Raw genomic sequence first — 23,115 nt, 5'->3', positions numbered from 1 at the left:
TCAGACGCACCCTCCACATCACTGGGTACAGTGCACTTATCATCACTGACACTCTTACCTTGATCAGTACGAAGATTCTTGTCTTCCTTAGAACACAAGGAAGCTTTTGAGGCCGCCGCCTCCGAAGACGAATCTACGGCTTCGGTGCGGGGAGCAGGAGCTGAGACCTGGGAGGAAGGTTCTAAAACTACATTAATGTTAGTTTCATTCTCACTCATTCTCGACCTGCTCGAACTCCTTGAAGAAGCTTTACGTACCCTATCCCTTTCAAGTTTCCTAATATAAGAAGAAAGAGCCACTTATATTCATCTTCGTTCAAAACCTCACACTCTTGACACGGGTTACTAAACGAACATTCATTCCCCCTACATTTAACACAGAAAGTTGTGAGGGTCAACCGCAGCTTTCGGAAACCTCACCTTACATCCATCGGTCACACATACTCTAAACAAAACCGGAGTTTTGGAAACAGAATCAAAATCGACATTCTACAGGAAAATCCAGCGCAAAGTCAATAACGGTCCACAATCAGCGTATGCCAAGCCAACATAGAGCAAATACGTCACCAAAATGTCCAAATCAATCTCCAGGCAAGCGAGAAATGAAGAATATATCGGAATGAACCGACAACAGTTGTTATCGCTTTCAGCGACAGAAAAAAAATCTGGCTGGAGAGATAGATTGGTTCATACGCCCCGCCACCCAGCGGCGGGTAGGTAGACCACCTGACCTACCTGTCGCGTGTGCCGCGAGATTTGAAATTCTGTCGGAACGTCGGAGACTATAGCTAAGTATATATCTGGCAGGGAAGTTAATGTACAAAATTATCATTTCCATTGAGAATGCTACAATCAACACCATCATTAGTAGTAATTGTAGTAGAAGCAGCAGCAGCAGTAGGAGGAAGGGTAGTAGTAGTAGCAGTATTAATAGCAAATGTAGGTCAAGCAGTCATAATATTTGTAGTAGGACTTACACTTGTAGCAATACAACTAATATTATCCATAATGCTTGTTACTGTGGCATTACTGTACACTTCACGGCCAGTATCCTTTGGATAACCATCAGTAAATTCTGGAAATGCAAATAATATGAAATGAAACAAATGCCATATCATACTTTATCATTTGGATGGTAAAATCATAAGTATTTTAGGCATAAATACATACAAAAACCCTACTAAACAAGATTTTCTTACCAATATCTGATTGAACATTTTCACTTAATTCAATATTTTCACAATCTTCTTTGGAATTTTCACTGGTCAGTTGATAGATGAACCTTATAGCCATAATACAACAATTAGTCTAACACTTTTTCACTGAAGACAAAGTGAATATATGTGTAGCATAATATAACAAAATCTTAAAGGTCAATCTTTACCTACTATATGAATTCTAGTTAGTAAAAGCAAAACTGGAATATCTACCAAAAGCATAGACCATTTACCATGTTTCAAGGATGAAGCTCTTATGTCAGATGATCTATTCTCCAGAGCAGGAATGATACCTACAAGATTAACTATATTTAGAATAATTGTGATGCACTTATCATTTCAGAAAATTTTAACATATACAAACTGCACATCAAACACACACCATATTCAAGGTTGTGCAAATTCTCGTGTGGATAAGTCAGCAACTAGTTTGATGTGTAATTTGCTGGTGGTGTAAATCATTGATGTATCTGAAAATATGTATTTCAACAATAAGTGCATTATACAAAATATATTTATATAAAAATATACACAAAAATATAGCGCACAAAAATCATTTTACTAAATTATGTACTGCAGTTATATAAATTATTAAAGACATATATACATACATATATGAATAGATATATCCAAAGTTGCACATGGAAAAAAATATAAATAGGATGAAACAAAGAATGCCATGAAGGAAAATGAAAGGTGAGAATACTGGCAAGTGCTTTCTGTGTACTTTATTCTGCTATCAGAATAAAGTACGTATACGGCAAAAGTGCTTGCGAGTTTACCTTTCATTTTCCTTTGCAGCATACCCACATGTAAAAAGGCATCTAAGCTTTAATATGGCTACAATTAAATCAGCATTTTTCAATAACTCACTTATCTTTATAAGGTCAACATCTGATCTGGTGCAGCTAGTAGAACCTGTAATGTGCAATAGATGCAGGCTTTTTATGTAGAAAAATATGTCTCACTGATAAAAAATCAGTTGATAATATTATAATGACTAAACACATAAATAAAATAGATAACATGTACCTTCCACATGTTGATCTGGGCAGGCATTGTGGCAGTGTTTGTCAGAAGCTGGATGAAGTTATTTTTTGGTGGAGAAATGCCTGCTGCACACACAATACTACCTTCAATTTAGTTGTCGTGAGGTTTTTTGCCTCAACTCCTGAATTTGGATGAGGTTCCTCCATATCAAGCATCTAGGTGATATTATACTATACTATGTTATGCCATCCTATTTCACCAGCATACAAAAAATCATTCTACTATTCTATAGTTAGTTAGGTTAGAGGTAAGGTTATGTTGGGCAATGTATGGTAACTTTTGTGGGAATCACATTGAGATTATTTTTTGAAAAATCCTATGGCTATTTTCGGAGCTACAGCCAAACGTATTTTCTTGGCTGTGACTCAGCTACTCATTTAGACTTGGGAAATATGCGCTCTTGCTATTTCTAGAACTTTCTGCAAGGTTAGCTACTTTTCTTGTAGCAATGTCTTCCTAAGCTCTTGTGAGTTAGTCTTTACTATAATTTGCTCTATTAACCTCTGGTCTAGATCTCCAAATTCACAAGTTGAAGCTAATTTCCTTAACCTAGTCACAAATGAATCTACTGTCTCACCTGATTCCTGCGAGGCTTCGATGAGCTAATAACATTCAAAGTACATATTTGCTTGAGGAGCAAATGGATTTGTAAGCCCTTCAATTGTCTTCTGTAAAATCCAAAAATGAACTTCTAAACCTGCAGTATGAAGTACATGGTCTGCTGCTTTTTATCCATTTTCCCTAGTGCTTCTAAATAAATTTGGAAGCTGCTTCTCCACTTTTTCGATCTTTTACCCACTGATTTTGGATCATCCCCGATACTAAATCTGTCTAACCTTTGGACATCTATCGGCATGTTTGCTGTGATACTAATCAGTTTCGGTTAGGCTAAGAATTTGGAAGTTTTTTCTAACCTTTCTAACCTTGTAGGCTATACTTTCATTGACATACCTTGAACACTTTTACTCTCTAAAACCAGCACTTTTTTTTCATTCTCTTAACACTCCTGAATTGGCACAGCACTGCTTGGTTGCTGGTTTGAGTGTGATGAAGTCATAAAGTTACTCAGTAAACTTAAAAAAAAAAAAAAAAAAGTTTGAAACAAAAAAAATGTACTGCGGATGCCTTGCCTTTATATTATAGCCAATATCAGTGGGGATTACTGATTAGTAGCACATATTTAATGTATTATGCTGTAAGTAATGACCGTTCTTTATCATTAGGGTACCTGTGAAACACTTATTGAGGATCGGTTTCTCTCGTTTATTGCAAACAACACATTTGTGTGACTTATTCACTGTTGGCGCCACGATTTCGTTTGTGTCAACTGTCAAATTTTAAATATAAACAAACAGACGACCTGCGATATACCTACAACGCCATCTGAACACTGAGCGGTCAAACTATGTTGTCACTTTGGGGTTGGCAACTAGTATATTAACATTCCTATTTTGAGCCTTCCTATCTTCCTTCAGTATATAGTCTTTGTGGTAACCACAGCACGCTCGCCTAAGAACGTCAGAGCGCATGCGCAGCCAGGCCAAACCTTGTTCACAAACCCGCGGCCATGTTTACCTCTTAAAGCTTTATCTCAACAATTTAAGCAAATTAACGTAAATCTTGATGTTTTAACGTAAATAATATTAATCACCATACTAGTATCTATCATTCTGCCAGAAAATTTAATGCTGTTTTGCTTGAATAAGAAATTAGAACTGCGTTGTGTAAATCGCACTGCATTTACAAATCAGCTGTCCTCTGCTTGCCTCACTGCACGTTTCACTTAGCATTGCTCGCTCACTCGTTGTGCAAAAGTCTCATTTCACTTCGTATTGAACGTAACCTTTCCATTTACAAATGTTTTGCTAACATTGTTCCAACATCCTTACCGTCATCTCACTTGTCACAGGGACCTAGTAACCTTACATAAAGTAAAGTAACATAAATCTTGAAAGTAAGTTACATTAAAGGAATTGTTCATGTAAATGCGTCAATGTAAATTTCATAATAAAACGCAACCATTTACAGTAACGTAAACCTCGTTCATCGATAGTGCGTTCGGTTTACATAAAACTTATTAAAAAGCCATTCTTTCATCAAACTTAACTAAGGAGATCATTTAACAAAAGTTGTGTCATATTAAACTAACATTATTAGTTCAATTTAATACAAGGGAGTTCATCATATATCAATTTTATGCTCTCAGTCAGAGAGAGAGAGAGAGAGAGAGAGAGAGAGAGAGCCTATTATTCACAAAGCCAAGAGTACTACATCTATTACTTACGCATCCAACACTAACATTATTTTAGTCTCTTGTGTTTTTCACTTACACTGAGCGTGATATGTACGCGCCTGTGTCCATTGCAACCATTTATTTCATTTACCGAGTACTTCAGCCAAGGACTGAGCATTTCCAAATTACCGTTACCTGTTGTGCCCGAGTGGTCTTTTCCATTTCGTTATCACAAAAGACTTGCGTATACCGCAAGCACAAACTGCACAGTGCGCCACGCAACCGCCTTACTTCCATACAAGGAAGCCTACCAGTCTAGGACTGGCCACCACCAGTGCACCACAGGTCTTACATTTTACAGTGCCACTAATTCGTGACACTGTCCATTGACTGGCTGCTGAATTACTCCCCCCTTTTACTTTCTCTCCTCCACCATTACACTCTGCCCCGAACAGAGTGCCATATCTCTTCAGTATATTTGAGTACACTGCATTTAGTGTTGTCCGACGGGACACACCAGCACACTACCAGTGCTCAAAAGGAACGCCTCCTGAAGTGCCATTGCATCTGTACAGGCCGTACAGGTAGCCATTTTACCCGCGTGTCTGCCATTACGGAACGTCCATTTCATCAGTGTTTCCGTGCATAAGGATCAGTGGTCCTTCGGAACACTCCACAAAGGAATGCCTCCTGAAGTGCCGCAATCCCAGCATTACTAATGCTGACCAAAGAACGCCTCCATAAGTGCCGCTACATCAGCACTCTAATAGTGTTGCCAAGGAATGCCTCCATAAGTGTCGTGCACCTACAGGTTGCCCATTCCAGTGTATCCCAAGTAAGGAAGGCCCTTAAGTGTGACTCACATAGCACACTCTTTCAAATTTTATCACCTTCTTAGAAGGTGCCATTTCAAAGTGCCACCCATTTACGGGACACTTCCCAAGTGCCACAGAGCACCCAGTCTTCTCAGACATTACCTTGTTCATCACGAACCTTACCACATTGCAGAATCCATCTCCAGGTGAGTGCCACGTCACCAAGTAGGCTGGATGGAATGGGAGTGCTGTTCCTGGCCATCATTTTCAAATTTTTCCGAGCCTCTACTGCAGCCTAAGGGAAATGTCTTCCCCTGCTTCCCACGACTTCTTTGCCATAGAGCTAGAGAGGCTCCGAACCCTCATAACTCCGGTTACGCTCGACCCGCACTCGGCCAGTGGGTGAAGGCGCACCAGGATGCCGCACACCAGCAAGAAGATGAAGAAAGAGAAAACCAGAGAAAAGCCAGAGAAGCCAAGGAAAAAGAGAAAGAAGCAGAGAGGAAGGAAAGAGAAGAAGAGAGAAAGCATGAGCTAGCTCTCAGAGATGTAGAAATCACTCGGCAAGCTTCCAGCTGTACACCCACTGTGCCTCACAGTCCCGCCGTCTCTTGCCAGCCTTTTACCATTTCACCGCCTACCTCCTCCCTTTTGGAAGAGGTGAGCCCACCAGTTAACCCCGGACTTGTGCCTGAGGGTAATTCAAAGGAGGATTCCTTAACCTTCCCACATCAAATCACTGACAGAGAGGACTCTTCACCTGTGCCAGAGCACACTGCAAGCCTTGGTGACCCCATAGATTCGTCGCAACCTGTGCTGCCATCTCGGCCTTATCGTCCAGTGCCATGGAACAAGTTCTGGAACAAGTTCTGCAGAGACTGTGGCCGCAAGGGTCACATGTCTGCAAACTAAGGAGGGTGCGCAAATTACAATATTCCTGCCATCGCAATGGCCGTCACCAATCCTTCTTCACTAGGACCCCCAGCTAAGGGCCCTATTACCGTCGCACCCCTCCAAAGCCATTATCCACCAAGCCATGTCAGAGCCTTTGACAACTCTGGCGCTCAAATCTCCCGGATAAGGGAAGATCGAATCCCTCACAGGGCTAACGTTGACAGACGTCAAATGATTACCACTAAAGGTATCAACCACATTAAGATGACCCTTCCAACAGTCCAATTGAGAGTCTCACGACCTCACCTCGAAAAAGATTTATGTACATTTGCAGTTGCAATGCTACCTTCCAGGGGGAGGTTATGACCTCCTCCTAGGACAAGACTTGAAGTCTCCCTTGCATTTCAAAATGTCTAGGGGTCCTAACCCCACGGCAAACCACTCTAAAGCAAGGAGCCATCCAAGGCCTACTTCCTCCCGGAATTACGGCCACCAACAGTCTCCCCCGCTACCAAGGAGGGAGATTGATCACTCACAGTTCCGCTGCAAAACCTGAAACATAATAGGACACTCCACGAATTGGCCTAGGTGCCCTAGCAAGCTGCCAGCAGCGGACGGACACTGTCCATTCTCCACAAGGCTTAGCCTCCCACAAGAGACAGGAGCCTCTGTCTCCCATTACCACCTTCAGTACCCGTCACAGGTCCAATCGACCTCAACTCTCTGCCAGTGCCACTTGGCAGCACTGAGCAGTGCCAAGCTCCGTCCAGGCTGGTTATAGAGCCACCACCAACCTTGACCTCTGCGCCTGGCCCTGAGCTAGAGCCGGCGCCTAACCTAATCAAGGATCCTCCTACAGGAGATCTTCCAACAGGCATGGAGCTTACCACAGCCCATGGCCAATCCCAAGACCATGAGTCTTCTTCAACATCACCTCTGTCGCCCTAGGATGAACCCTCTGCAGACCTCACCTTTACACCTCCTCTGGACAACCAGGAACTGCCCAACCAGGAGTCAGCCTGGAGTCTTACCCTTATGACGGCTGTCGCAGCAGCCAAAGTGAGAGCCTCCCCTGCAGTAGGTTCCACCTCTACGACGGTTGCTGCAGATACCGAAGTAGGGTGTTCTCCTGAAATCCCTGAGGCTACCACTGTCTCTGCTCCTGACAGCGTTTCTGGCCTTACCCCAGAGTCGGTGCCTCCGTCTACTCCTAAGACTGGTGTAGCCAGGCCCTGGAGGAATAAGAAGACAAAGAAGGGACGTAGCAAATTAATAAACTAACCAAAGAGCCACATGCTCTCCTTGGCACCTGTGCCCTAGGTACAGTGTCACATTAAATTAGAGTGATCCTGGCACCTACCCAGAGATGGTAGCCAGCTTGATCTCTGCCAGTAGACTAATTTTCTAACCCCTAGAATGTGTGTTATTAACCCCCACTTAAATGTCATATTTACTCATTACATTTCCATCCTGGTACACTACTAATCACTCATCATCCTCACACCTCTTATGTATTTTAACGATTCAGGTCGATAAACCTCTGCTGTGTGTACCACAATCTGGAATGATTGTGTCTCTAATTAATTGCAATGAGTAGGTTAGGCTAATAATTTAGTACCATGGTATTTGGGTAGTAGCAAGTAGATTTTTCAAAGTAACCTTACCTAGGGGTAGAGTAGACTGTCGTCACAGATGACCAGTAGTTCTCACTTAGGCTAGACTACATTAATTCAATAAGTTAGTACACTTTGCATCTCCCCCTATAAGTTAGGTAGGCCTTTGTAGTTAGCCATATCGCTGCTCTAAAACCTCAGTTAGATTAAGAGAACCGGGTAGTCAAGATGATCAATTTGTTTAGCCAAGGCCTTCACGCCCGAAAGGGAGTGAATGCCTTCTTAACAGGGGGAGCTATTACGTTTATTGCCCCTCTCGTTCTACCCAGAATTTCTTGATTTCAGTTAGTCTAAAAGAGCAGCCATGTTTTCTCCTAAATCAGCTGATTTTGGGAAAGAAACATGAAGTAGGACAAGGGAAAAGGAATTTCCAGTTACAAATAGATTAGCTAGGCCTCGATATGGGCTTTAGGGATTCCTACCATAAGACCTTTTCCCTTCCAAATTCGCTGGTTGTTGTTTTCGTACTTTCCAGGCAATGCCGAAGGCTGTGTGTGAAATCTACGCGTTTCCAAGACACCCAGCTTCCTTCTCAGTCGAAGCTAGAGTACAGCAAGGCAGACGTGCCTGCTCTTCCTCTGACTGGAAGTCAGCCCTTTGTCCACACGCTGGTGGGACCATCTTCATAGCATGACACATGTTCAAGCCTCAAGGATTTAAGGTACTACGTCTAGAAAGTGCAAAACTCCAAACCAGCTCTTTTTCTCCAAGACGACTCATGCTAATTTCATTTTCAAATTTCCCTTGTATCACTTTTACAGCCAAATCACTTTGTCCTTCATCGGGCCATGTGCTTCCCCTTGTGACTTGTTGAAGATTAAGTCTTCATTGCATACCTCAGTTAAACACTAGAGTTCTTTTCCCCCAGTGTGTTAGATAAAATTGAATAACCGTAACTTGTGCAAGAAGTCTTCCTTTCATTGTGTCTAATCTGGGAATTTTTCCAGATTTGCTGAGTCACGTGTCCAAGTCTCGCTCCCCGCAAGTGCTGCATTAACGCAAGATAACTTGAGTAAATTTGGAAACCAGCCTTTAGGTAAACCTGATTATAGCCAGCTCTCCCCTCGTGAGAGATAAGAGTGGTCCCCGTGCAGACAAGCTGCATTTACTCTTTCTCCAGGCCGTTCAACGGCCTCGTGTAAATAAATGTATACTGTAAATTAATCAGCTGGTTTTCAATGGCGACCTTAGTATAGAGTAACATATTTCAATCAATCCTTTGTTAAGGTAAGTTATTCTGCATTTTCCCCTAAAATATTTCCCTTTACGTATTTGGGTCCTTAAGGCCAGGCTCATACGTAAAACTATATATATAAATGTGTGTGCTTTTGTGTGTTCTTTTACGTATGCAAGTGGGAGAATGAATATGTGTGGGTGTGTAGGTATCTTTAGGCATAGAGAGAGACTAGGCGAAATGTATTGAATGCCGCATCAGAGTAGAAAAATTTTCAGCTATTAATTTTGACGAGTCAATAATAAATTATAACTATTATTTCCAGACCTTTGTGTGACGTTTTATGTTGTATACGTTACTTTCGGTTATATCTGTTATAAATTACGAAAATAAAATGAAAATCATTCACTCTAGTCGGCAATAAATTACAATAAATCAATGGTAAAAATAAAATAAATAAAAATGAAGAGGAGTGTGCATCTCGTCTCTAGATGACACTTTCATTTTCGTCAAGAGACAGGAATCGGATGAGACGTTCCTTCCCTTGTCCATAATAACTTCGTTATTATAAAAACGGCAATTTTCATCGAGGTATTCGATGTCTGAAAGGCAAATGTGAAGCTATTCCAATATTTCAGATTATGTGGACAAAAACTTAGAAAAGGCTGACATATATCTATATCTATATCTATATCTATATATATCATATATATATATATATATATATAGATATATATATATAATATATATATATATGTGTGTGTGTTGGTGTGTGTATGTGTTTTTGATATGGTCAGAAATGTCTCTGCCTGTATTACTTATGAAATTCTCTACTACGTGTTTAAGATGAACATGAGACATTTACCAATAGATACACTGATTTTATACATCTTTCTTTTGGTAAAATAACTATTATATAAATATGTTTAACCCACATATTTTATAATAGGTACTTAATTATATGATTTTCGTGTAATTTGTAAATATAACGTGCCTGTACACACGTTATCAATGAAACATATTCAGTTATACATGAGAAGTTCCAATTGCTCATATTATAATTAGTCAGTGGGTGAACCCTTCAAGAAGACCGATAAACATAGAAGTAGGTATGAGGGAAAGCCAGTGGGTCCTGGGGAAAGCAAAGCACTGTTGTTGACGAACTTTTGACCCTTGTAACCTTACCAATTTTCCCATAATCTTGCTCTACATGTTGAGTGCGTGGACATTCACACATGATGCATACACATACATAAATACATACATACGTAAATACACACACACAGATATATATATATATATATATATATATATATATATATATATATATATATATATATAATATGCATGTATATATGTGCGTGCATAAACTTCACAGATGAACATCTTTAAACCCCCTCCCCCACCCCTGTCTCTCTCTCATGTTTACATCGTCTATCAAAAAAGTTGGTCAGTCGGGTATGTAGGGTGGGTATATGGATTCACACACTATAGTTGTAAATATACCTGGACCATTATAATCGCCTGTACGATAATGTTGCCATATCATCAGGATTGTCTCAGTTATATTTTATGGTTCTCTCAGTAATTTTCTATTTTTCTGCCTTTTTATTTCAAATTGAAAAACATTACTATATATATGTGTGTTAGCCTTCATAAAGGATTTATTTCCGTAAAATTAGAAATAATTCTTTGGTAATTTACTAACTGGCATCATTCTGATTTCCGGACTGAAGATGTTCTCGACTTCATTATGTGACTGAACGCAGCTACTTTATCTGATGATGACTGACTGTTTTCCTTTTAGAAATATGGATTACAGTGAAAATGTTGTTCTTCAGTCAGAAAATTATATATTGAATCTGAGGGAAGAGCACCAGTTACTCATCAAATCAAATTTAGGGATGTAGGGCGCCTTGGTGACAACGTTACAAACATGTGAGGAAATGAAGCCAGTTAGAAGTAGCAGGAGGCGACTTTCACCTGGGTAACTCATGGGAGAAATGAGGTAGTCTCGCCAGAAAGAAGCAGAGTTTTTGGAGTAGTTTCGAAAATTATTTTCAGAGGTAGATTATGGACTGAATTTGGGGAATTTGGTTTTCTTTAATATATAGATATCAAGTAGAGAAAACAATCTTTGGATTGGTTAAGTTTACGGGACGTTATATAAAGTTATTACAAATATATGTACGGTTTTGGGTTGGGTGGCTTTGAGCAGCCCTCAGTACCTAGTATGAGAGGGATGGATGGCTGCTCCCAGCCGCCCCAAGACCGGTAAGGGTTAAGCAACTTACCACTATTGCAGAAAATCAGACTAAGTTCATTAAAACAGTGTGAGGTACTCTTATGTGTAATTAAATTAATTAAAGGGCATCACTCCATCAACAACTTTAAAAGTCAAAGTAATTCCCTGATTTCAGAAGTAAGTACTTCCCTGGTACTAAGTCACTTCAAGTATATTGAAGGAAAACAGCTCAATTACCACTCTATGTTTCTACCTAAACAAATCATATACCTATATACTGGTGCAAAAGAAAACTAATAAAAATTTTAAATACAAAAATTTATTATCGAACTCAAAATTTTAAGTGAAATTCACAATCTTAGGGAAATTAACTGTTACTTGAAAGCAAAGCAAAGTTTAATTAATTCTTGAATTAATTAAGTAAAATTAAATCAAAATTAATTTATCACAAAATTCACAAAAATTAATTAAATCGAAATTCAAAAGTGTTAGTAATAACAAAAATTTGGAAATTAATTGACAAGTGCTAAACAACACTAAAACTTAAAAAGAATTCTAAGTAAAAACAAATTAATTCACGTGTTAAATTCAATTAAATGTGCAACGATTAATTAATGAAAACAATTAAGTTAATTAAATTGTGAATGCAAATCAAAACACATCACAGAAAAATATGGAAAATACCAAAATTGCAAAAAGCACTAATCACACAGGACAAAATAAAAACGCACACTTCAATAAGAAAATGGATAAATGCACAAAAAATCACTTCAATAAGAAAAATGGATAAATGCTAAAAAAAATCACTTCAAATGAAACAAACACAAAACATAAAAATTTGCAATATGTAAAAATTGAAATAGTTTCACCCAAACCACTGTAACTATTAGTTGCAACTAATAAACATTGTAATAATTACCTTGGTACCAATTTTCCCTGCTGCAGCTATCTCCAAAATTTCACCACACACATATACAAAAAAGAAAAGGCGCCGTTACACACTTGCACAATGTTTGTTCAGATTCCACAATAAGCACTAAATAATACTAAATAACTCTAAGAAGTCTGAAATCTAAAAGTTACGAGTGACCAATGACTAAGTATAAAATCTTTACGTTACGTTAATGTAAAATCATATGGCGCGGGAATTCAAAGTCTGTAATGAACGCTCTCTCTCTCTCCTTGTGTGGGCAAATTTCAAGAAACTGACAGTCTCAAATCGTTTTGGAAACATAGTTCAGCTAATATCATAAAAATTCTCTTTTAAAACAATATCTAAAGAGAAATTGAAATTACAATCTTAAATAACATTTATTATTACACGATTTAAGATGATAAAAGTATTTTAATATGAAAGGAATGATGATTTACAAAGAAAGCAACACTAAATGACGCCATTCCTCAAAGATGACGTATGCTTAAACAGAAGGTTCTTGAACGATCTTACAAAAAGATGATGCAACGCTTCCATGTGATTACTCGGCAAAGACATACACATTTGAAATCAGTCCTGTACGTTGTATGCCCTCTACATATTCCAAACAGAACTCCCTATCAGACGTGTTGACAGGTTTCCAAAACAAAACGGAGATCTCGAGTTCCTCTTATCTCGAGGCGATGACAAGTTATCGAAACAATTTCTAGCTTGGAACGGACAATGCTAATCTATCCCTCTTTTCACATTCTACATTATATTCTTTTAAATCATGTTATGCGAAATCTGGACATACATTTTTAGACATCCTATAACTCTAAGCTAAATAAGGAATCTGAAAATGTTGCAAAACTCTTTTCTAACATTTCATACATTCAAAAGAGGAAATATGCGTTATGAAAGTACCAGTATATAATAATATCGTCATTATTATATAGTTGAGAAGTCTAGTTAACAAATGACTTGAACTGTATGGAACTCAGCATAAAAGGTATTTTCTTGTAGTAAGTAAAAGCATAAATAATACATAATGTGTATTAGAGACAGGTATTATATCAGTGAACAAATTATTATGAACCAACAAAAAGCATTATAGCATGAGGCAGAGAAAATACAGATGAGAAAGTACCATCAAAATTATTATGTATATAGCACATTCAAAAGCCAGGTTTTAAGGTGAGTTTACACTAGGCTTCACCACAATTGCATGTGCAAGACTCATTACCATCTCCTCCCAATTTCTTGTTAGGCCTACCTACTGGACTGCTCATCACGACATGTAGTATAGTACCACCACCTCACCAAGCCAAGCTTGATGGCTGAAGCCTGACTACTCTGCCGATGACTCAGCTGCCATCCAGTGCACTATTTTACTGTATTGGAAAAGAAGAGATCCATTTTTTATGGAATATCATCAGCATTATCCATGTTTACAGAACGTAAAATTAAAATCATATTAGAATTGAGATGAACGTGACACTGCAATGAAGAAGCTAAGGGAAAAAGATGGTTTTGATTAACGACAAAATTACAGAAGATAAAAAAGAAAATCCGCTGGCTACGTAGCCAGTACAAGCAAGAACGGAAAAAGAACAGTAATATAAAATCAGGAGCTGGAACAGATGATTTATATATTCATAAGCTACGTTTCTTGCGAGACGACAATATTCGAGAGTTAACTTCATCATTGGAAATGATAGAGGTAAACACATTTTAGAAGTCGTTTAGTGTAATGATACATCAATACAAATATGGAGTATTGCTAATTTGTGTATTTTTCATTATTTATCTAATATTTTAATGAGATATTGATATGTTGAGATAAAAATTGCTTTTATAAGAAATATTTCGATGTTATAAATTAATTTTTTTTTCAGTAATATGATCTTTATTTCCTCTTAAAGAAAAGTTATCACTTAATTTTGCAGTCATACAACTTGTCGTTGCCATGATATTTCACCTTCATTATTGAAGTATTTTTCAAAAATAGCCCGTTCTCCAGAAAGCTCTTTGAATAATCTTCCAGAACTTCCTTTGTTCCTTCGCTGTAGAAGACAATCATTTGTCAATTTCCTCCTTTTCTTATCAAAATTGTGCATTTGATAATACATTTGTGCTACAACAAAGGTAGCACAGGCAAATGCTTCCTCGTCACTGTTGATTTTATATTACCGTTCTTTTTTCTGTCCTCACTTGTACTGGCCACATAGCCTGTGGATTTTCTTTTTTATCCTCTGTAAGTTTGTCATTAATCAAAACCATCTTTTCCCTTAGCTTCTTCATTGCGGCGTCACGTTCATCTCAATTATAATATGATTTTAATCTTACATTCCGTAAACATGGATAATATAGATAATAACTCTATCAAAAAATGGATCTCTTCTTTGCCATTACATGACAATACAGTAAAATAATGCACTGGATGGCAGCTGAGTCATCGGCAGAGTAGTCAGGCTTCAGCCATCAAGCTTGGCTTGGTGAGGTGGTGGTAGTATATTACATGTCGTGATGAGCAGTCCAGTAGGTAGGCCTAACAAGAAATTGGGAGGAGTTGGTGATGAGTTTTGCGCATGCAGTGTGTGGTGAAGCCTAGAGTAAACTCACCTTAAGATTCACAGTAAATGTATCACAACAAAATGATTCCTCCAGCACTATGGAGTCAATCTCAAAAATAGTGAAAGAACTGCACATATAACATGGAAATTAATACATAGCCGACATTTTCTCTCAGGGATCATTGTGTATATAAACCCATATGTTCTCAAATTTGGCTGTGTATCAATCACATAAGTACGCATGATATTTCCTAACCTTAGAATGGTGAGAGAAGGAAAAGGCATGAGCACCCGTCCATCTTTTGTCCTTCAGTTAATAGTAAGCTAAGGTTTGAACCATAGTTCTCAGTGAATGAGGATATCTTATAATTAATTCACAGCACCCGTGCATTTGGTATCCAGCCCCGTCCGTTACGAAGCTCCTGATTGGCTAGTGATGACCCAGTCACAGGGCTGGAAACTGACCAGTTGACCATATTTTTCTAGCACTCAGAGAGTGCACATCTCCCCTCCGACCTCTCCTGACTCACATGTCTTGCAAAAGTTATAACTTTCATTACACCTCAGTTTTACCCTAAGAAAAGTAGTGTTTCCCAATAACATCACTAAACATCGTTAAGCCAATTATTTAAAGATTATACTGATAATTGAATTATGTGCTTCGTTTACAGTCCAATGTTCCCATTTTGGGAACATGATTTTCCCTTATATTCCTAGCTTCACATTTTCAAATATAATGGTTTCATCAAGATAAGTATAATTTTTGACGCATAAATTAATAATTATTATATGATGAAGCAAAAAAAGATGTGAAAATATTCCATTATTTTTTTACTTGTGTTTTCTGAGATTTTTTTGAAAATTAGTGGCACAAAATAAACATTTTATTTCAATAAGAAAATAATCATATTTTATTATTTTATTTGTCATATATACCTTAAATACTTCTTCGATGATAAATTATATCCATTATGATTTTTATTACAATAATACCACTAAATATTTTTGCAAGATGTTCCCAAAATGGAAACTTTGGACACTTGGGTATGCCGGATACCCTGATGTACTCACAGTTCCTCGCTGGACGAGTGGTTTTCGCGCTCGGCTGTCAATCCGGTGGTCCGAAGAGGAATTTATTACTGGTGATAGAAATTAATTTCTCGATATAGTGTGGTCCGGATCCCACAATAAGCTGTAAGTCCGGTTACTAGGTGACCAATTGGTTCCTAGCCACGTAAAAATATCTAATCCTTCGGGCCAGCCCTAGGAGAGCTGTTAATCAGCTCAGTGGTCTGGTAAACCTAAGATATACTTGACTTAATTCGATATCCTACGTCTGCTATCCATGGATAGTAAAAACTTTTACGGCTGAAGTTTTATAATTTTTTATTCATATTATCACTATCAAAATCATTATCATTATCACCACCATCATTATCATCATCATCATCGTTATTATTATTTTTGTTGTTGTCGTCGTCGTCGTCGTCATCATCACATTATGTCATAATTTTTCGTTATATGGGTGTTATATCATCATCTTTTTTTGACAACAACCACCACCACCACCATCATCATCGTATGGTTGTAGTTGTCTTTATTGTTGTTGATGTCATCATCATCGTTCGTTGTTTTTGATGTTGTTTATATCTATTTTTTTTTTATTCGGAACACAATTTTCTATAGGACTAACTCTGCACTTCATACGCAATTATGGTACATCATATTTCTTAGTAGGAAAACATAAGGTTCATAAATTATACCTGAGCTGTTTTGACCGAATGCCCTATCGATTTCTACGTGATGCTGCTGAAATAATAACTCAATCAAATTCCGCTGAAGATATTGATATCTTGATATCGTCATTCTACCTCCTTCTACTGGTGACCAACATGCTGATAGTGATGAAGAAAATGAAGATGATGCCCTTGATAGAGAAGGGTTGCTTGATGTGATTAGTGGAGAGCTTGAACTCCATGAAACTGAAAATGAAGAGGTCGAAAACTTCAGAGAAAATGGAAGGTGGTGAAAAAGGAGTGTTTGAGATATGTAAGCTGTTCTTCCCAGATGAGATCATTCATCATCATCTGACTGCACAAACGAATTTGTATGCTCGATGAGATAAAAAGGACAAGGATTTTTGTATTAATGAGGAAGATATGACAAAGTTTTTGGGATTAGTTTTGATAAGTGGATATGATAGTATGCCCTCTGAGAATGACTATTGGTCGACAAGTGATGACTTAGCTATACCAATATTTCATAACACTATGAAGAGAGAAAGGTTAAAATCCACAAATTAGTATTTTCATGGTGCAGATAACAATAATCTGTCAAAATAAAAAATGGCAAAGATTTCACCCTTGCTTGATGTTCAGAAATGTCAAAAACATGGTATTTTTCATGAATTTCTGAGTACTGATGAATCAGTGATCCCTTATCATGGTCACCACCGTTCTAAGCAGTTCATACGAAATAAACCTGTCAGATTTGGTTATAAGATGTGCCGATGGCTATCCATATTAACTCTTCAATTCACTGTGGTAGTGGTAAGGATGAAAACAGGAAGCTGCTACTTGGATCTCAAGTCGTTATGGACATGTCGAAGCCATTCGTGAATAAGGATTCATATGTCATATTTTTTGACAAATTTACCAGTTATGCATTGATTATTGATCTTACAAAACAAGACTTCCGTGCTTGTGGAACAATCAGAGAAAATCGCACCTAAAAGAGTTCCCGTACTGGAAAATGCTCCCTTTTACCAAAGATCAGATGTGCGAGATGGAATGAATGATAACAGTATTGCTGCAGTTGCCAGTAACTACTATGGAATCAATACCATTCAGAAAGTTAATAGATGGGTGAAGAATAAAGGAAAAAGGACAGTGCAGCAGCATTATCTAATAAGCATGTATAATAAAGGATTGTTTGGGGTAGATGTGTGTGACAAAATGTTGTCAACCTACAGGCCAAGGCTGAGATCAAAGAAATGGAGGTGAAATATATTCTCACAACAACTGAATCTCTACATTGTAGCTAACTACAGTTCTACCAGCATGTGAATCCTGGCTCTCGTGTAACCCATAAGGATTTCAGGCATAAAGTAGCTCGTACACTGGTAAAAATCCCAACATCCAGCAACAGACAAGAAGGTCCAACATCACCTTTACCAAGGGGAGTGCGATATGATAAAATAAATCCCTTCTTTGAGCAATGCTTTCAAGGTAAATGCTGTGTCTGTAAGAAAAACACACGACTGAATTACAAAAAGTGTGATAAAAGGCTCCATAAGAAGTGTAGTAGCACATTCCACAAGTAGTTAAATTTTTTCTCAAATAATCAAATAAACAGTAAAGAAAATAATATTAATGGAACAAAGTCTTTAAAACAATGTTATATTATAAGATTTACACACACAAAAACCAGTTTTTTGTTAATTTTGGTAAAATGCCTATTTTCATTTTTTATACCGAGATTGTACACCCCCAAGTGTCCAATGTTCCCATTTTGGGAACACATTAAAAAAACAATAAAGGAAATAATAAAATGAGGATTTTTGGTTTTCTCATCATAAAGTGTACCTAAACAAATAAATTTTGAGATATTCATGACCTTACTTAAAATCCTTCGGTATGCGGACATTAAAGGGTTAACTTAATGCTAAAATATGTATTGTGAAATAAACATGAAATTCTAAATATAAAATATATTCTTTCATTCCTTACATAACATCGCAGTGTATTCATCATTTATCGTCTTGTGTTTCATCCAATATTGTAGCTTAAATGCTACCAAAAATTTATAGGTAGGGATATCAATATGAAAATAATGAGGAAAAGATTAAGAATATTAGAAGGAGTGAGGGGTGTTGGCAGACCAATAGCTCCCCGGGCAACCACCCACCTCAACTTTACATTCCTTACTTCTAGAGGAATCTATTGCTTTCACTTGTTGTTACTGTCGAACATGTTTAGTCACAAATTGATTGTATTTAAACATCAGAAAGGAATGGAAATATCACCTGATTAACTACATATTGATATTCGTTGAAGATTAACTCTCTCTCTCTCTCTCTCTCTCTCTCTCTATATATATATATATATACATATATATATATACGTATATATATATATATATATATATAATATATATATATTATATATATGTATATATATATACATATTTATATATATTATATATATAGATATATATATATATATATATAACATTTTATTTTATATATATATAATCGATAATATATATATATATATGTTGATAGCCCTACCTTTAATTTTTTGGTAGCATTGTCATCGATTACATTTAAGCCACAGTATTGTATGAAACACAAGACGATAAATGATGAATGCACTGCAATGTCATGTAAGGAATGAAAGAATATATTTTATATTACAAATTTCATGTTTATTTCACAATAAATATTTTGGCATATAATTGGCTTGACGATGTTTAGTGATGAATTTGGGAAACACTACTTTTTTCTTATGCTAAAACTGAGGTGTAATGAAAGTTATTATTTTGGAAGACATGCTAGTCAGAAGAGGTCGGAGCGGAGATGTGTACTTTCTGAGCGCTGGAAAGTTACTGGTGAACTGGTCAGTTTCCACCCCTGTGACTGGCTCATCACTAGTCCATCAGGAGCATCGAAACAGACGGGGTTGGACAGCAAATGCATGGGTGCTGTGAATTGATTATAGTAACTGAGAAGGACTAAACCTGGTGACGTTCTCAATTCTAACTAATAATGCATCAATGCACTTTCATTTTCCCATATTGGTATTTGTGGAAAAAATACTCGTTATTTGTAATTTTGCTTAGCTTTACGATGCTGAAATGTGTAAACACTCAAAACCATTATTTTTTCTGTACAAATTTAATTTATATCTTTCTATATTAGCTCGTAATGAGAAACATCATACTTTGGTTGACTCTGTCGAATTATGAAGGTACAAAGCATTTTTTCTATAACAAAACAAACCAACAAAAATGTTGTTCAACAATACAACCAGTCGGGGTGTTCCGATGGCCGACATGTTACTGGGCATTCTTCAGCTGGAATTCTTTCGAACATTTTCATGTAAGACTTCTCACCGATGTAAGTGTGGTTCACTCTCTGCGAAGGAAACGGCTTCGAGCCAGGAAAGCGCATGCAAGTATAGGAGTCGTGGGCTGTCAAGTTACTCTTTGCTAATTGCCAAAGATTGTTCTGAAAACATAGAAAATAATAATTAATGACTTCCATTTCATACAGAAAAGATTAATTGCTAAGTAATCACGAGAAAAAATTAAGTTTCTTAAAAGTCGATCAGTTATGTGATGAAATGTCGCATTATTTGTGTGGTAGGGCCAGTGGCATTATATCAGGTATGATTAAAACACCATAAAAATAAAGGATTATAAGATTCATCTTCAACATTTGTACAACGAGTATCACAGGAGCTATCAAAGTATGATATAAGAGGAAATTATTATTATTTTTAATATTCCCTAAGCACACTTTGTGTTGCAATTTCATGGATATATACGTTAAATTCATATAATAATATACATTTATTATGTGGTATTATAGCGTGTACCTCAGAATCATTGAGAGATGGATGAAACTGAATATATAATGTATATATATATATATATATATATATATAATATATATATATAAAGAGAGAGAGAGAGAGAGAGAGAGACGAGAGAGAGAGAGAGAGAGAGAGTGCAGCAAGGTTCACATCCCAAGTCGTCTCAAACAAATAAAAAAGAATATTGTCTTTATTTCACGGGAATTTTTTTTTTATCCGCACTTTGTGATTGGCTGAAGTATAATACGTTATATCTGGTGTTTTCAATGAATTCTATGCCACACATCAAGTGACATAATTTGGCGACCTTCTCAGGATTAATTCTAGTGGCAGTATATTGGTTTGATTCTACTGCATTAGCTCAACGTTTAAATATATTAAAGTCATAATGACAGATATAGCAAAGCTTCTGGAACTGGCAAGAGAGATGGGTAGGAGGTGAAATAGTGATGGATTTCTAACCCAACAACTGAGTGGCAGAAAGAAAGGGAAGTAGCAAGAGCAGAGACGGAAATGCAGAGACAAAACGCAGAATGACAATGGGAGCATGAACTTCAGGTAATAAGGGACAGATGATCAGCACTAGCACCCCGATATAGTCACTTCAAAACCCAGATTACTCAGACCCAATAAGACACACGACAACATGGATATTTTCATCAAAAGATGTGAGACGTTTGCAGTCAATACTGGCACAGGGAAGAGTGTACTGTTTGTCTTTTAAGCTATGATAGCCTAAAGAGAGCAGTATTAATGAGATATGACGTGGCTGAAGAGAGATGTAGAAAGAAATTCCATGAAACTAGGTCAGACTAAGGTATATTGCATATCAGTTAGCAAATAAGCTACAGAGATATTTCAAGTTGTGGATTAAAGACGTAAAAACAGAAAAGAGTTTGATAATTTTGCTGATTTGATCATCAAGGAACTGCTTATCATCAACTGTCCAACTGAGATGGAACTATTACAAAGAGACATTTGTGAGACAGTGAAGCTTACTGAGAAGTATTTAGAAACCTACTGGAATATGCATATTAGAATACCAGAAGCAATGAAGGAATATAGTGGGAGTATCCAGAAATCTAAGGAGTACGAGATATCAAAATATAAGCAGATAGACAAGGTAAAAGGTATAAAAAAAAACCTAAAGAAATGGCTAAATTTTAGGGATAGATGACCAAAAAGGATTAGTCATGTAGGAGCAAGGGAGCTAAAAGAAACTCGGTAAAAAGCTCCCATTCTAGCCAAGCAGTCTAGTCAGGCAAGAGTGAAGACTGATATGGAATACAGAAAAGTGAAGGAGATTTTAAGTTTGATGTTATTAATGTTATATTTCACCATATACTCCTGGTCAAAGAAGCCAGAGAAGTGCAGCAGATCCTAGCACCAGTGATATATATAATCAGTGATGAAATTGGCTCAAGGGTCCACCGTTGGTGAACATCTTGGAGTTCTGAAAACTGCAGGTCATATAATCAGTTTTCATTTGCCTGGGGTGGTTGCAGATGTCACCCTATTTTGCAGATGATGTAATATTTACTATAAGGCTACACTAAAAGGCCAATCCAGGCACATCCAAACTGTGGTGGACTTCACTACAAGGCACCCAGAGGTAGTAGAACTCTCATAAACAGAACCTGACCAAGTAGCAGAAGCAGTACTTCAAGATTTCAGCAGGGTAGGGTTCCTCAAGGAAATTCTTAGAGACCAAAGGTACAGTCACTTTGTGAATAGTACATGTTTAGATAATCATTTTTGGTTTAACGCAAGCATATATGGATATATGTTTTACTATCATGATCATTTTGATTCAACGCGAATCTACTTGTATCATTTTCAAGTCAGCATCGTGCCTAAGACTGTCCCTTGTGGCAATATGTCACAACTAGCAACGCCACCTAACTGCAGGAGAGGAAACAATATATTGTACAGATATGATGATTTACCCTTCTGGACAATATATGATGCCGTGTGTAAGATAACACAATAATTATTCAGGAGACTAAAATAATTGACTGGAGATGCACTTTAACTTGAACATTTTTCTCTGTATTGATAAAATAATGATGAAATTGTGCTCTCTCTCTCTCTTTCTCTCTCTCTCTCTCTCTCTCATCTCCCCTCTCTCCTCATCTCTCTCTCTCTCTCTCTCTCTCTCTCTCTCTCTCTCTCAGGCATTTTTTAAATTGCAAACTAATTCTTACACAGTGCATATTAGTATTAAGTTGACAAAAGGATTGCACTGAAATAGAGATGGAGTCAAGAGAAGAGAGAGGTGGGAAAGTCGGGTAAGCTGAAAAGGGAGAGTTGGGTAAGGCAGGATGGATGGACAGTTGCAGACAGTGACCAGTCAAGAGGAGACAATGAACATAGATAAAGTAGAATTTGAGTACAGTACAGTAAAGTGAAAACTTGTGATATATTGTTTTATGTGACCTTCTGTTGTATTAATAATGTTACTTTAAATGTTATAGGACATAAATAATATTTCTGTATCAGTTATATTACTGTAATCCTCAAAGTAGGCAAACTTTCTCAAGAATCTAGGAATGAAGCATTCCTTAACCCTCTAGAGATGGGAGTATCTTCTGATTTCCAATAATTATATGTGAATATTTCTGGCAAATATTATATAATAATACTTCTTTTGTGCCATGATATTTGAATGATTTTCTTGGAAAACATTCAGATCATTCGAATGGGCCATCAATGACTATATAGCAACTCCTATG

At 37.2% G+C, this 23,115-nt stretch overlaps 1 protein-coding gene across 2 annotated transcripts in view; it reads right to left on the bottom strand.

Moving 5' to 3' along the window:
- Positions 1-19,180: 19,180 nt before the first annotated feature.
- Positions 19,181-23,115, bottom strand: part of LOC135224539 (uncharacterized) — a 102,481-nt gene continuing 98,546 nt past the window's right edge. For both annotated transcript variants that reach the window (XM_064263611.1, XM_064263612.1), the window contains exon 6: positions 19,181-20,016. In XM_064263611.1, the coding sequence (XP_064119681.1) occupies positions 19,804-20,016 (213 nt within the window). In that variant the 3' untranslated portion in view covers positions 19,181-19,803. The remainder of the gene's footprint in view (positions 20,017-23,115) is intronic.

The sequence above is a fragment of the Macrobrachium nipponense genome, chromosome 12, assembly GCF_015104395.2.
Source record: "Macrobrachium nipponense isolate FS-2020 chromosome 12, ASM1510439v2, whole genome shotgun sequence".
Lineage (NCBI taxonomy): Eukaryota > Metazoa > Arthropoda > Malacostraca > Decapoda > Palaemonidae > Macrobrachium > Macrobrachium nipponense.
This window is presented reverse-complemented; position numbering and strand designations above follow the sequence as displayed.